Source organism: Oryctolagus cuniculus, chromosome 11 (genome assembly GCF_051225735.1).
Source record: "Oryctolagus cuniculus isolate XC-2025 breed Fujian yellow rabbit chromosome 11, ASM5122573v1, whole genome shotgun sequence".
In the NCBI taxonomy this organism is placed as follows: Eukaryota; Metazoa; Chordata; class Mammalia; order Lagomorpha; family Leporidae; genus Oryctolagus; species Oryctolagus cuniculus.
In genome coordinates this window covers 109,219,532-109,234,116 of record NC_142877.1, presented here as the reverse complement: position 1 = coordinate 109,234,116, position 14,585 = coordinate 109,219,532, and the positions used below count along the sequence as shown (strand labels likewise).

General features: G+C 53.5%; 1 protein-coding gene across 2 annotated transcripts in view; it reads right to left on the bottom strand.

The window, feature by feature from the left end:
* Window positions 1–12,881, bottom strand: part of RFX4 (regulatory factor X4) — a 164,954-nt gene extending 152,073 nt beyond the window's left edge. For both annotated transcript variants that reach the window (XM_008257109.5, XM_051846592.3), the window contains exon 1: window positions 12,699–12,881. In XM_008257109.5, coding sequence (XP_008255331.1) covers window positions 12,699–12,741 — 43 coding nt within the window. In that variant the 5' untranslated portion in view covers window positions 12,742–12,881. The remainder of the gene's footprint in view (window positions 1–12,698) is intronic.
* Window positions 12,882–14,585: the final 1,704 nt, after the last annotated feature.

Genomic DNA, 14,585 nt, shown 5'->3' with positions numbered 1-14,585 from the left:
CTGCCTTCCAGATATAAATAGATTGCTAAGAAATAGTTGAGACAGTAAAACACAAATAAATCTTAAAAAATAAAATGTTGAAGAGAGAAATATATTTGCTCACAGCCCCGCCCCTCTAACCTGGCAATGGGACTCTCCTTATCTGCGTTGCCCCCCCGTCTCGCACCCAGGTGAGCACAGGCCTGAGCTGTCATACCAGCAAGCACAATTCCGATTCCTTCTCCTCTCCCTATCCTATCAGGCAGATTTTTCCTATGTGGTTCCAGTCTACATATCCATGGTTGTTGGTTAGACATCAATGTTCTACTAAGCTCATATTCCCATTTTCAACAATGTTTTCACGAGCGACTTAGTGCACAGCATTCTTTGTTTTGAGCCATTTGCTGAGTCACCAGGAGGAGGAGAAGCAGGTGGGCTTACTGACTAACTGCAAAGGCATGGCCACTTACTGGGTGAATGGCTCAGGCAGAAGAACACCTCTACAGTTCAGCACCCCTCCCCTCCACCCCCACATGTAAGACAGGGATGGTGTGAGATTTTGGTGACCAGGGCATGAACAGCGCTGTCCAGCACTGAGAAAGTTCTAGAAATGTAGACCACTATGATTTCCACATCCTTGCTTGTTGGTGATGGAGTCACCACCTTTTTTTTAAATTTTTTTATTTTTTTTATGTTAGTGTCATAGGTAACAGCACAGACTGTGGAGCCTGACTTGGGACCTAAGGGCAAGCAAGGGACTCAACCTGTGTCTGTATCAGCAGCACCTCAAGGATTTTGTGAGAATCAGGTGAGTAGAGCATGCAACGTGCTTACAGGATAAGCACTGTGTCTGAGCTGCCAGTCTTTATACCCGGCCCACCCTGAGGCATCCCCCTGTAGTCCCTTGTTGTTATCAGTTACGCTAGTTGGTTCTTGGATCTCAGTCTTAGAAGCTAGTAAGACACTGAATCCTCCCCTTGCAATGGGCCCAGGAAGCTCTGCGCCCCTAGGCAAATTACTTACCCTTGTGGGCCTCAATTCCCTTCTTATAAAAAAAGAATCTATCCCGTGAGGTTATTACCAGGATTAGGAGAAATAACATCAACTCCTTTAGAGAGCTGATTTGTGCTTTATTCTGCATACTTTGAATGGTGCTTGATGCCGAATAACAGCTCAACAAGGAGGAGAGGAAAGGACGGAAGGGAGGAGGGAACGTAAGGAGTTATTGGTGTAGCCCAGTACCATGCCTGGCACATAGTGCAGTCTCCGGAGAGCTGGTTCATGGCAGTGACTTTATCAAGTGCTTGTTGGCATGCAGCCTGAGCCAGGCATCCCAGAAAGCAGCAAAGAGCTGCAGCATCCTATGTGCTATTCAGGCTGATTGATCCACACGTTAAGGACGTATTGATTAGGGACTGACCGCGTGCAAGACACTGTGCTGTGCGCTGTGGTCAGCACCAGTAATGATGACACAAGCGGAAATCCTGAGAAACAAATGAAGAAGCTTCATGTAACACATAAAATAAGGGCGGAAAGAACTTGTCCTTTAGACCCACAGAGGTAAGTGCACTTTGAGGTGAAACTAGGATGGAGGACCCTGTAGAAGGGAGACTACCGGCCCCTTCCTTACAGCCATGTGCTTCTAACAGGTGTGGAAGTGAATAATCGAAACAGAGAAGGAGCAGCTTTGATGCCACAGAAAACCTCAGTTTGGATACTCAATCATCGTATGAACCAACACACGTAATGGAACACCCTAAGCCTCCGTTTCACTGAGTGTAAAATGGGAATGAATGATCATGCCAACTCACACTTATGAGTAGAAGAACAAATCCTATAAAATCTTGTATTGTGTGTGTGTGTGTGTGTGTGTAAACCAAATGGAGTGGTGTCTTGAGAGCCACTAGGGGACCACAGGAGAAGCACGTGGCACTCAAAGTCCCTGCTGTTTATTGAGCTAGTGCAATATACCACTGGTGTGTTGAGTCCTTCACATCATCACCTCATGTAATCCTCACAATATCCCAACAGGTGGGGACCTGAATAACCCCATTTTACTGAGCAGCAAACCGAGGCTTAGAGAAGTTGCGTGACTTGCTGTGTTCATACATCCAGTCCATGGCAAAGCCACTTCTCGTCAATCTCACCAGATTCCACAGCCTGCACTGTGCATGACTCAACCTGTGATCACAAATTAACAGGCCACGCAGATGGAAAGTGCTAGAATTTCAGCAGCAAGGTCTGTGTACTGAACCTACCCATTCAAAGTGAAGTTGTGTCTGTAAGCAAATAGATGTGAAGCCCCTAATGTGCTTAAGATGAAAGATTTGCCAAAGCAACAGGCAAATGGAGAGGTACCGACTGAGCAGAAGTGACGGCTTCCACTCAGAAACGCAGAAGGATTCGAGAAGAAAGGCACACTGAGGACAGAGCCACCCCCTAGCGGAAGGAGTCTCTGGGTGTCCTCAGCCAGCAGCCTGCTGCCCAGGTCACATCGCAGTGTTGGTGGCAGCCAGTGCCCCAAGGACACCCATGGACAGGGTGCCCCATGGAGCTGCAGGTTTAGGGATGACCTGACCGCCTGAACTCTATGTATGGAGGAGTTAGCCAGCATGCGTGTTTCTAAGGTCTTCCTGCTAGTTCTAGGTTTTAGGAGACGAGAGTAATCTGTGTTCAAATTCCAGTTAGACACTAGTGATTTGGCCTGGACACGTTAAACAGGCTCTCTCGGCTTAAGTTTCGTTGTCTGTAAAATGGGGATAATAGTACCATAGGTTCAGTAGGAGAATTCAGTGAAGTCACATGTATACGTATTTAGCCAAATGCCTGGGAAAAAAAAATTCCAAGTTTCATTAATCTGCCACCCGATTTCAAAAAGGGATTCACTTGTATATATATATATATATAAAAGATCATTTGAACACAATTTATTGCCACCTGCTGCCAAGGAGCAAATGGTTTTTAGTTTCTTTCTTGGCGCCCTCCTTCCGTGCCTGCCTGCCTGCCTGCCTGCCTTCCACTTCCTCTCTCCCTCCCCCTTGGCTCCTCCCTCCCTTCTTTCATTCCTTCCTTCTTCAAGAGGGTCTGTGAATCGTCAGGCATTGACAGACCCTCCTACAAAGTGGGTGCTTTCAAAAATCCCTCTCAATAGCAAAAACAACTATGAACCGTGCACGGGATCTACAGGGAATCCTCTTTGAGGTTCTCCGATCCTTGGACCCTTCCGGATGTTATCTCACCCTGGAGTTTGTCCTGTCCTGCAGGGCTCAGCTGGCCTTGGCGAGAGACTCTCCTTGTGCGTGCCGTCTGGGCAGAGGGAGAGCTCTTCCGGCTCCGGAGCCTCCTCCGCGGTGCCCTCCCTACACAGTAGCCGCGGCTGAAGAATGCCCTGCAGCCTGGGCACCCAGAGGAAACCCCAGCGAAGCTGCGAAAGAATTCATTCCTCTAATCACAGCAAAGTTTTCAAACTTTAAAACGGAGCCTTGATTAGAAGAAAAGCTGTGCTTTTTTTAACTAAAAGCCTGACGTTTCTGACAAGATCCTTACCCAAACCACAGCAACCTCAGAAACTCTGCCCACTGAGGAGAAAATAAAAGTTCACGGAGACCAAAGGCCCTCTCACAACAACCGCTCAGTGCTTTACAAATCTTCTTTCCAATGCTTACAAGTTGTAAGGTTTCAACGGAGGGCCTCAAGCCTTCTGGAATCTTTCTTCCTTGGAAACTCCCAGAGCTTTCTCAGCCAGACGTATTTATTTTCTATGATGTCGAACAATGCTTTATGGAGAAACTATTTTGCTTTTGAAAAAGCAGTCATTGAGTAAAAGAAATAAAACTCCTAGAAAGAGAGATTTTAGTCCATTTGGTAGTTGTATAAGGACAATATAAAATTAGCTGATTTTTTTTTTTTTGGAACAAGAACTTTATACAAGTACCCTAATTTATGCCTCACCCTGGATTTATTTTCAGCGTGGAACTGAACACTACAAAGATAACTTGGCAAAACATCTAAAGTGATTAATCAATTCCATCATAAATAGCTTTGGGTGGGTCTAACTCATGGGCTCAATTCTGAAATTTTATAAAATCCGAACTTCAATGCAAACTTGACCTGTTCATGAACATTCAGATTCAGTACTTAGAATACTTTTATTCACTCCAAATTTAAGGTAACCATCCAGAGAAAGACAATAAGGAACTCAGGTCACTCAGGCGCATTTAAAAAAAAATATATGGATTCTATAAATAAAGCATTGAAAAGAAACACTTCCTGCTTCAAAAGAAACTTGCAATGATTTCACGGCAGGATCAAGAAACAAAACAAACATGTTGACATGATTTCCTTCACCAAAACGCATCTGTGCCCCAAAATTTAGATGCTGGCTTGGTGGTGCGATGAGCAAGCAGGCTTTCGATTATTCAGACAACCCTGTTCAAGCTCTAGTTCAAAGACGGAAGCACTGGTGTTGACCAACAGCACGTTTCCCCCAGCATGATGGGTGTGAGGGAGCGATGCTGAGGAAGTAGCAATTCTCCATCTCGATGGAACAAAAAACTGCTATATTCAGCCACCTCACATAGGCCGCATCTAAACAACACAAGTCCAGCACGGTTGGGTAGTTGGAAAACACAGGACACAGGGTGCTAACTGACCTTCCTTGGGTTGCAGCCTTTTCAAAGGTGTCTTTATGATCCCTTTAAATTAAAACACACAAGTCGCAGTACAAGAAACCCAACAGGTCCAGGTTCACAGATCTACTCACAATTACGATTGTACAGGGAAAATCACGCCTTTATGCTTACTGAAGATTGACCACCCACAAAAGTGGACATTACGCATGCATGTTCAGTGTTCCTGACTTGAGGATTGATTATGACGCAGCAGAAAGCATACATTCTGCTGGCCCAGGCCAATTCAACCCTGTTTGCTGACATTTGGACCAAATTCAACAGACAACAAAACAGCACTGCATTTCATTCTTTTTCTGCTTTTTATGATCTCCTTTTCTCTTTAACATTTCAAGAACTCCAAAAGCCACAATGTAGGTAAAGATCAAATTCTAAAGACAGAAACAGAACAAACAGAAATGTTATCCATATATGCAACAGAGGCAAGACTTAAATCCTTTCCCTGTACCCTGCTAAAATGTGCTTCAGAGGGTGGCTCACTGGAAGACGACTTTTTGACTTCTGGAAAGTCAAGTATAAAACAGTGATGCCGACAAGTCTAAGGGGGAGGAGGTGTAGAGGTGAAGGGGAGGGAAGAATGTGGGTCATGGAGCTTCCGGAACCGAGAGGGCACCGGCGGCCTGAGGGCCTTGGCAGGGCTGGGTGGCACCCGCCTTCGCTGAGCGCTCCGAAGGGTTTTCCTCCAGGACACCGTGTCAAGTCAACAGGTGGTGTCTCTGTAATGACGCCGTGCTCACCTCCTCTGGCAGATAGCACGCTGTCTCAGCAAACAGGCACGTAAAATGCCTTTTTTGTGGGAAAGACAGCGAAATAAAAACAAAATTACTTCTGCGGTATAATTCCTTTAGAAAAGAATGATGTATCTTGATGTTAAAATTGAGGATGTGCCTACACAGTACAGAAAACATCAATATATTTGAAAAATTTTTTTGAAAAAAATATTTTGGAATATATATGTTTTTGAAAGTCCAACTAACAAATGTATGTAGAGTTCTTAGGATATGCTTAGTATATAAAAAGCATTCAAAGAACTTTAGTTTTTAAAATACTAACAAAGGGGTGGTTGGTGGGTGTTTGGTTAAAAGGTTAAGACAGCATCTGGGAACAGCTACATTCCATATATCAGAGTGTCTGGATTGAGGCCTGCTCTGCCTCTCAAGGAAGCAGCAGGTATGGATCAAGTCCTTGGGTTCTTGCTATCCACACAGGAGACCTTGACTGAGTTACTGGCTCCTGGTTTCAGCCTGGCCCAGCTCAAGCTATTGAAGGAATCCGGGGAGTGAACCAGTACACAGGAGATCTTTCCAGCCCTCTCTGTGTCTCTGCCTTTCAAATAAATAAATATTTTTTTTAGAAAGGATAGGCACACAGGATAAGCATGATCTTACTCCCCATGCAGTCAAGGTGGGCCTTGCCAGCCCAGCTTCCAAGGACCCAGAAGAAGGTCATTTAACACATCAGCTTCCAGTTTTGACTCTGCCTTCAGCCTCCTGCCCTCCTCATTTAAACCTGAATAACACCAGTTCCTTGCAGAGGGTTGTTCTGAGCACGACATCGGCAGTGCGTTTAAGTTAAATGCTGAGCAAGCGAAGACGCACGGTAGGTACTGGTATGTGTCATCTATTACCACTTTTGCATCACACTCACAGCAGCCCTATCAGATGGTTGTATCGGTCCCATAAGAAAACCAAGGCTCGGCAGCACTAAGCATCACTTGGTACTACACCTGCTCTTCGAGCATTAAACATCTAGACCAGAGGTATCAGCTGACTGGGGCAGACCTGTCCTGGGGGAATAACAAACAGCCTTCTTCCCATCACCATGCTCTATCTCTATTCCTCTGGGTAGACTTCTTCTTCGTGGGGCTTACCACTCACTGAAATTTCCCATTTTTGTACTTTCTCATTGGTCTAGAATTTACAGTATAGACAAGCAGAGACAGCATTTTTGTTAAACCTGGCATGCAGTGCTGGGAACACAGGAGACATGTAGTTTTTTTGAGTAGATGAATGAATGAAGAAAGCCAAGATTTGTCTGTGTCCCAGATCAATCCCCCACAGCTGTGAGAATACCCTGCAATTCTCTACCCTTGCCCACACACTTCCTTCTCACCAAGCGGCATTCAAGCCCACCTTAAAGGCCAGCATGAAAACCAAGCCCTGACCCGGCACTGTAACAGTGTCTCTTTTCCCAGTCTAGTGTCCTATCTCTGCTGCGTACAAGCTGTGACCTGGTGCAAGTTCCAGACCTCCTTTCATCTTCCAAAGGGACTACTGAGTAATGGCAAGACCCAAAAAGCCCCTGCAGGAAAAGGAGCCTGGTCCAGGTCTCACACAGGGTGGGCACTCAGCCAGAGAGCATGGTCTTTCCTCTAGGCTCCCACAGGACTGTTCTGTGCCCTTTGTAGCGCTCACCACTCCCAATGTGTCCACCTCTTCTCTCAGCACACACATTCTGAAGCCCTCACCAGCAGGAACTGTGGCTCTGCCACCCGACAGGGACTCAGGAAGTGAGACGGAAGAAAATCCAAAATATTATTGTTACTTGACACCTCCAAATAATGCCTCCAGGGGTTCCTTCTTTCTCCCCCAAGCTTCCTGAAACTGCAAATATCTAAAAGAGAGTGGAAGGGGTTAACATATGAGTGATTTTTCCCACCTTTTCCATCCTGGAGTACCTTGGGACTCCCTGAGGGTGCAGCTGAAGAGAGCCCTAAAAGACCTGGAGACAGGGTGGGTGGCCCGGGGGCCTGGGGGAGTGGAACTCTGCCCAACATTCCAATCTGTGATGTCACCATTGAATCCCTTCTCAACCTATTTGGCAAAAGACACCAAGGCAAGCAAACACACCAATCTGGCGTGGAACCATGGTCTTACAACTGTTGGAAATGGGAGGGAAGAAACTATGCTTCACGCCTCACTCGTGCAGACCTGAGAATTGATGTCCAGGAAACCATCTGGCACACCACGTGCCCTGCAGATTTCACACTGCTAACGTCCTAAGACACACACAGACCTGGGCGTGGGGTCAGACGGCAGGATGTCAGGTAGACGACAGCGATCTCTGGGAGCAACCCGCTCATTTACAGATAGCACAGTGGAGTCTCAAGGAAAGGAAAAGCACTCGGAGGGTGGCAGGTGCAAGAAGCAGCTTGAGCGGGGGCCGTGAGCCTGGTTTTTCTTTGACGTCAGCATTGTGGCCCTTGGCCAGCGTGTGTTCTGTCCAATACACCTGAGGGTCTGTGATGCCGGCTTCACCACCCAGAAGGATAACAGTGTTTCCTAAACGGGCACTGGGGACAGCCCCATAAAGTCTAGTGTCTTTTAGTCCATTCTTTGGGGATGCAGGGAGTTGCCCAAGGAGGTTAAGGAATGCACCTCAGGTGCCACTGAGGAAACGAGGGCTTTTAAAAGGGCTCTTACAATCCTAAGTGGCAAAAACTTCTTAGGATATGTTTGGGAAGAGATTCACTAACTGTGCAATGGTCAGATGGTGGTACCGGCTCACGTACTGCTTCTTCCATCCTGCACAAAGGGCCAACGGATAGAGCTGTGCTTCACTTGTCCCAGAATCTCAGCCTGGGAGCTGTCTAACCCTTCATTTTACAGCCAATGAAAAGTGATCTTGGCAAGGGTGGAAGACCGACCTAGGGCCACATTACAAGCCGCTGAGTTCGAATTATAATTCAGAGCTTTGCCTGCTGCACCATGAAGGGGACACGATCATCTCCCCAGCCCCCCAGCCCCCCAGGCTCCCGCGCCTGGCCCGACACCCCCTTGCCCTTCTGGTTCCCGCCATATCCTAACTCATCATCCTTTCAGATCCGTATTGAGTGGGGGTGGTGAGAAATTCATCCTGGGCGACCCACGGGTCGTGGGGAAGAAACGTCAGAACCTTTCTCGTCGGTGAGCCTGCGGCTGTTGGGGAGGCGGGCGCACTGCCCAGCTGGCGCCTACCCTGGGGACGGGGAGGGAGGTTGCAGGGGAAGGCGGAGAGGAGGGGTGGGAGCCCGGGGCGCGCAGTCGGGCTGTGAAAAGGTGTAGCTGCTGGTGAGAAATTAGCCTCTGGGAAGCGGGATGGTCCAGCACTCACACAGCGGCGGGGAGGCCCCGCGCAAACTGCTCTCTGCTCCGCGCACTCGGCCCTTTGTTGTCCGCCCCTGCCTCTGGCTCCCGTTCCTGCCCTCCGGTCCCCCGCCCCCTGAAGTCACCCCAACTGCACTCATAATATTTTGCTTTGCGCCGGGTCTGTTTTCCACCACCAACTTCCAGCAGTCTCCATGGCGACGCGCTGGGGAGGGGGGTGGGCGAGGCCCTGGAAATCCCAGGCCGGAGCTGCACGGCGGCCCCGGCAAACTTTTCCGGATCTCTGCGTCCTGCGGGGCCGGATGGGAAAACCGCGGTGTTCACAGCCGCGGCGCGGAATACCGTGCGGGATTCCACGCTGGCGAGGGCTGTGGCAGCCGGACCCAGGAACCCCGCGACCGCGCGACATTTGCTTGACCCTGCTGCCAACTCAGGGCCCAGCGCTTAGCAGGTGGCAGAGGTGGGGGCACGCATGCCCCCTCTCCGGCCACACACGCGCACGGCCCGGCAGGGCGAGTCGGTCGGGTTTGGGCTCGGGAGTACCGCTCACACCTCTGGCCCCTGGCCCCTGGAGTCCGCACACCCGTTCCCGGGGCCGGAGAAGGTGGCCTTGTCCCCAAGGCTGTGCTAGGGGAAGATGAAGGAGACCCTGGCCCTTTTCCCTCGGGGTGCGCTCTGCCCCGTGGACTCAGCGCCTAGGCCACTGTTGGATGTCCCCAACTAGAGAGCCGGGTGGGGTCTCGTGTTGAGCTGGGGCCCTGTAGATCACTTAGCCCTGGCCACCGACCCAGCCTGGGTCAGGAATACTTCGGTCGCCCCAGCTCTGCGTTCTGGAGACGTGGGTAGAAAGTGGGTGGAGACAGAAGTTTCCAATTCGAGTTCGGCAGTGTCCCCTCTCTAAGCCGCCGACCCGCGTAACAAGAAACGACCCTTCTGGTGCGTAGGCGACGAACCTGGCCGCCGGGCCACTTTGCAGAGGTCCTCGGTGGCCTAAAATTCTACCCACTTTACCCCCTCGTTCTCGAATTTCCGGGCAACTTGAGTAACTGAGCAACGCTCGCCGGAGTAGGGCAGACTAGACGGGGCCCGTTCCGCGGCCCGCGTGGGCAGGGGTGACTACGCGCGGTTCAGCACCCGCCGGTGCGCGCGAGTAGGGCTGTAGCGCGGGCCGAACAGACGCGCGCCCCCTCGCCGACTGCGAACCACGCGCCGGCCGGACGGCGCGTCCACCGCTCCTGAGTGCGCCTGCAGCCTGTGGCGCTTGCCCGGGCTCCGTGTCGCCGCCAGAGTCGCCTCTGGCTTTGCTTTGTCGGGCACGGCGGCGAGCGAGCCGAGGGCCCGGGAGGCGCGCGCCGGCTCTCCGACCTCCCCCGACGGGGCCATTGTCTTTAGCCCTACACTTGTTGAGTATTTTGCAATAACCCGAGGAATATATTACGGGCTCGGTGCGCGGAACAAAGGGGCGCGTTTCCGAAGGTCACGCTGAAGTGGCCCCAAAGCCGGCCACTAGAGCCCCGGCCCCTGCAAAACAGTCCTCCCGGGCCGAGACACTTGGGGACTTTGCTTTTAAGAGTAAGGGACGGTGGCTCTGCTGGCCGGCCTCTCTGATCCTGGAGGCTCCCGACTTCGCCCCTGCACTTGTTGTGGGTGGGTTGTTCGAGCCCTTTCGGAGTGAAATAATAACAGTAATATTCAAGTTTCTGGTCTCCTGCAATCTTATATAAGAGAAGCAGAATCTAACAGCTCCAGGGAGCGCTCCTCTCAGCAAGCCTGGGAGAAAGGACCTTTACATAACAAGGGGGACGCAGAAGAAAAGCTAATTGGATTAAATTCTCTGGGAGGGACCCTGCAGCCCCAGCAGCATTTTCCTGGGCTTGGGTTTTGCACGCCCAGGGGACTGTCACCTGGTACATCTCGTGTCATCTCTCACTGCTGTCATTTCCCATTTTGAGTTCAGGATGGCGACCTGGGGAAAGCTCAGATACTCGAGAGGAGGAGTGGCTGGGGGAAAGGACTGCGGTTTCAGAACCCACTGGGGTGTTTGCAGTCTAAGTGGAGATGCTCAGGTGTCCCCCAGGAACACCAGCTACAGTGACGCAGGAAAGAGAATGCATCCAGAGCCCCCAGCGCTCCCCAAAAGGGTCGAGTCATGTGGAGGGGCTGACCACAAACCTCAGCTGGGCCACCCCAGGCTCAGGTGCTAGGAGACCCCAAGTCCCTGCTTATAAATACTTGACTACACACTCTACAGAGAGGAGTTTAATTTTTGTTCAAAATATTGGCTGCTCATGTTGGGGTGCTCAACAGGTATGCAGCTGTGCAAGTGCGGGGCAGAAAAATATGGAAGAAGGGCTCTTTTCCGTCTCTGGGCTCCTGCCTGCTTTGCCGCCAGCCCTGGAGACCCTAGCAGGGCCCGCTGTGCCAGGGCCGCTGGGCAGGAGACACCTTCCCTTGCTTTCGCTTGGCATCACACCTAGGAGGAGGACTGAGAGGGCTCGGCCTTGCCCCTGACTCTGTGGGGCTTCACGTCCACCTGGGCAAGGGCAATCACGGCGGGGATGGGATGAGTACTTGACTCTGGAGATCGCTGATAGATTCCCCCTGCCCAGGGGAGACCGGGCCACCAGGGCCACAGCCGAAGCATCTTTCTGCAGGCACGGAACAAACAGTATCTGGGGCGATCCCCAGATGACCCATGCCCCCACCCCACACCCCTTTCCAAGCTGCCTGTGGGTGGAGGTGGGGAGGCATCCAAGTGGAGTTTGCTCCGGGAAGGGCCATGGATGTGCTACGGGCAGCGAGACTGGAAGGCACTTGTTGCTCGGCACTGCCCTGTCCAGCAGCGCTCAAGTTCCCAGGCACCCCCTCCAGCTCCGAGGCCAGCTGCCGTCCTCGGCCCAGGCTGCAGCCACGGCCGCCTCGCTACCTCTCCCTGCACCTCACCGCCCCCCAGATCCCACAAGGATGCAAGAGAGCAGGGATAGGAGCGGCCTGGGAAGACTGCGAACGGGATGAAGGGAGAGAGAAGGACCGCAGGGAGTGTAACTCAAACCCTGAAGTTCAGCGGCTCTTCAAAGGTGCCGGGACAGGGGGTGCTGAGAACTGTACCGAAGACAGAACGGAGACACTGGGCATTTTTCGTAGTAAGAGATTCCTTGACTTCCTTCCTGCGTCGTTACCGACTGCCGGGACCCTAAAACCTGACGGCCTCCCAATTACAGAGCAGTTTGCAGACCGCCACGCCTGGCCTCGCGGGCTGTCCCGCGCCCTGCCTGCGCTCCAGCAAGGCTACAGCGCGTCGTTGGCTGCCCTGGCCAGCAGGAAGGCTGCAGCCGCCTCCGGCAGCCCTAGGCTCCCACCTCCCCACGCAGCGGATTCCCTGAGACCACCGGGCTCGCTGCCGCCACTCCCTCCAGCTGAGCGTCTCCAGCAGCCGAAGCCTGGGTCGCCACCTCCTAGGCTCAGAGCAAAGCCGCCACCCTCCCCCGCCTCGGGGCGTTCCGCTTGGCTTCCCGGCCCTCGCCTCGAGACCCAGAGCGCACCGCTACTCCCGGGCCCCCAACCCCCAGGGAGGAGCCCGGGCCCGGGAGGGGGCGGCTGGCTCGCGAACTTCCTCCAAGTGGCACCTCGAGCTCGCCGCGAGCCAGCGCATCTTTACGTAACTTTGTGTCCAGGGCAAGCGAAAGCGCGCTCCTTAGCGAGCGCATGCACGCACGCACACACAGACACACACACACACAATCACGCATACACATAATCACACACACACACACAAACTTGCACGCATCATCCACTTCGCGCGGGATTAAAAACTGGGCGCTCTGCCTTCTTTCCTGGGATTCCAACTGTCAAGTTGACCCGTCTGAACTTTTTGCAAACTCTTTCTAAAAGTTGCCTTTCTCCCTCCTCCTCCCCTCCGACGCCCCCCACCCCCGGTAGGACTAACCTGTGGAATCCATGTCGGGTTCCTCCAGTAACCCACAATGCATACTCTTCCCATGGAAAGCGCAGGCGCCCCCCGAAAGTCCTGATGCGTGGGGATCCCCTGTGCTAGCGATGCCCAGGGAGGAAGGGGGTGAGGGAGAGGAGAAGGAGAAAGAGGTGGCGAGAGTGAGAGGACACACGGATAAAAGAGTCAAGAGAGAAAAAGAAAGAGAAAGAAGAGGAAAGAAAAGAGAAGAGCAAAGGAGAGAAGGCACGGGGAGAGAGCGCAGGGAAGGCGGAGAGAAAGAGCCAGCGATCGAGCGAGCAGGGACACTCAGTAATCCAGCCGGGCAAAGCCAAACCCGTCAAAATGTTTGCGGATGTTTCATGGGAAAAAGCATCATTTTATAGGAGCCCCGACGGGAGCAATGTCATTGATAGGCCAGCCGGCCTGATGAATGGCCGCTCGTCAGATGGGGCCGTGGCGAGGCGCACTGTGAAGCCCATTGTGGGCCTGTTTTGAATAAGAAAAGCGGCCTCCGAAAAGGGGGGCTCCGAGCGACGCAGTCCCGGCCCTCCGACTTCCCCCTTCTATTATAGCATTAGCAACGTTTTTCTTATTTAAAGTTCCAGAGGCCTTCTCCAGCCTTCGCCCGGCACTCATTATAGGCGAAATCAAAATTGGCTTAGATGTGGCCCCCTCCCCCCGCCGGTCCCTCCCCGGATCGGGCCCCGCGCCGCGCAGGCCTGGGGCTGGGGGGCTGGGGGGGGAGGGTGGCAGGAGACTCGGAGAGCCGGGGGAGCCGCACGCGCGGCCACGAGTGGGGCCCCACTCGCCTCTCTTCCTGTGCCTCCCGTGTTCGCCCTGGGTTAGATTTGGGGGGCCCTGTCCTGATTCCCTTCCACGAGGACCCGCGGACACGCGTGGGGGTGGATCGCGCCGATGGCAGAGGATGCGGAGGGGGAACTGATGTCTTAAGACACTACCCCACAACCTGAGCGGCGCGAAGGCCGCCTGGAAGCGGGAATGAGGGGCTGGTGGGCTCCTCCGGAACTTTCTGTCTTCTGGGGCGCAGGCCCCTCACCCTTTCTCCCCAGCTCTCTCCGCTCCGCCGTCTCTCGCTCTCTGCCCTCTGTCTCTGCCTCCCTCCCGCTCTCGCTCTCTGGCTGCCTGCGCCTCTGTCCAGCCCCTGCCCCCCGCGTCTCTTTGTCTCTCCCAAGACTCTGCCCCTCTCCGTCTCTCCGCCCCCCCCCCCCCCCCCGCCCCGTGACTCTTCCCGTAACTCTGTCCGTCCGTCCGGCGGTGTCTCAGGCCCTCCCTCCCTCCGCCCGCCCCCTCCGCCTCTCCCGCCCCTCGCCTCCAGTGCCCCCAGCCAGCCCCGAAGTTTGCGAGAAGCCCCTGCGGCCCGGTAGGGACGCGGTTTTCCCAGGGACCCCCTCCTCGGCGGAGTTTAAAGTGCAGGACGAGGGGGGCGAGGGAGTGGGGGGCTGGAAGTGGAAGTGGGGGGGCCGGGCTGCATCTCCTGCGGGCCCCGATAAAGTGGCCGTTCGCGGGCCGGCCGCGCTGTGATTAGAATATGAATGGGGCTGGCGGGCGGAAGAGAAAGGCGGATTACCCGGGTGCTTTGACCATGGACAGAGGCAGCGCCGGCCCGGCAGCGCAGGGGAGGGGGCGGGGCGGCCCGGGTCCCTAACGCCGTGCGGGGGTGGGGGTCTGTAACCCGGGACCCCAAGCTGGGCACTGCTTCCCGCGATCCTTCGGAAAGTACCCCTCCCCCAAAAGAGGGCTAAGTGGGATAATGTGTGTGTGTGTGGGGGGGGGGTTGGGACCAGCACGTGCCGAGTTAAGGTCACCATGCGGGAGGAAGGAGGCGGCGCGGAATGCGGGCTGGACAGAGCCCTGGCGTGG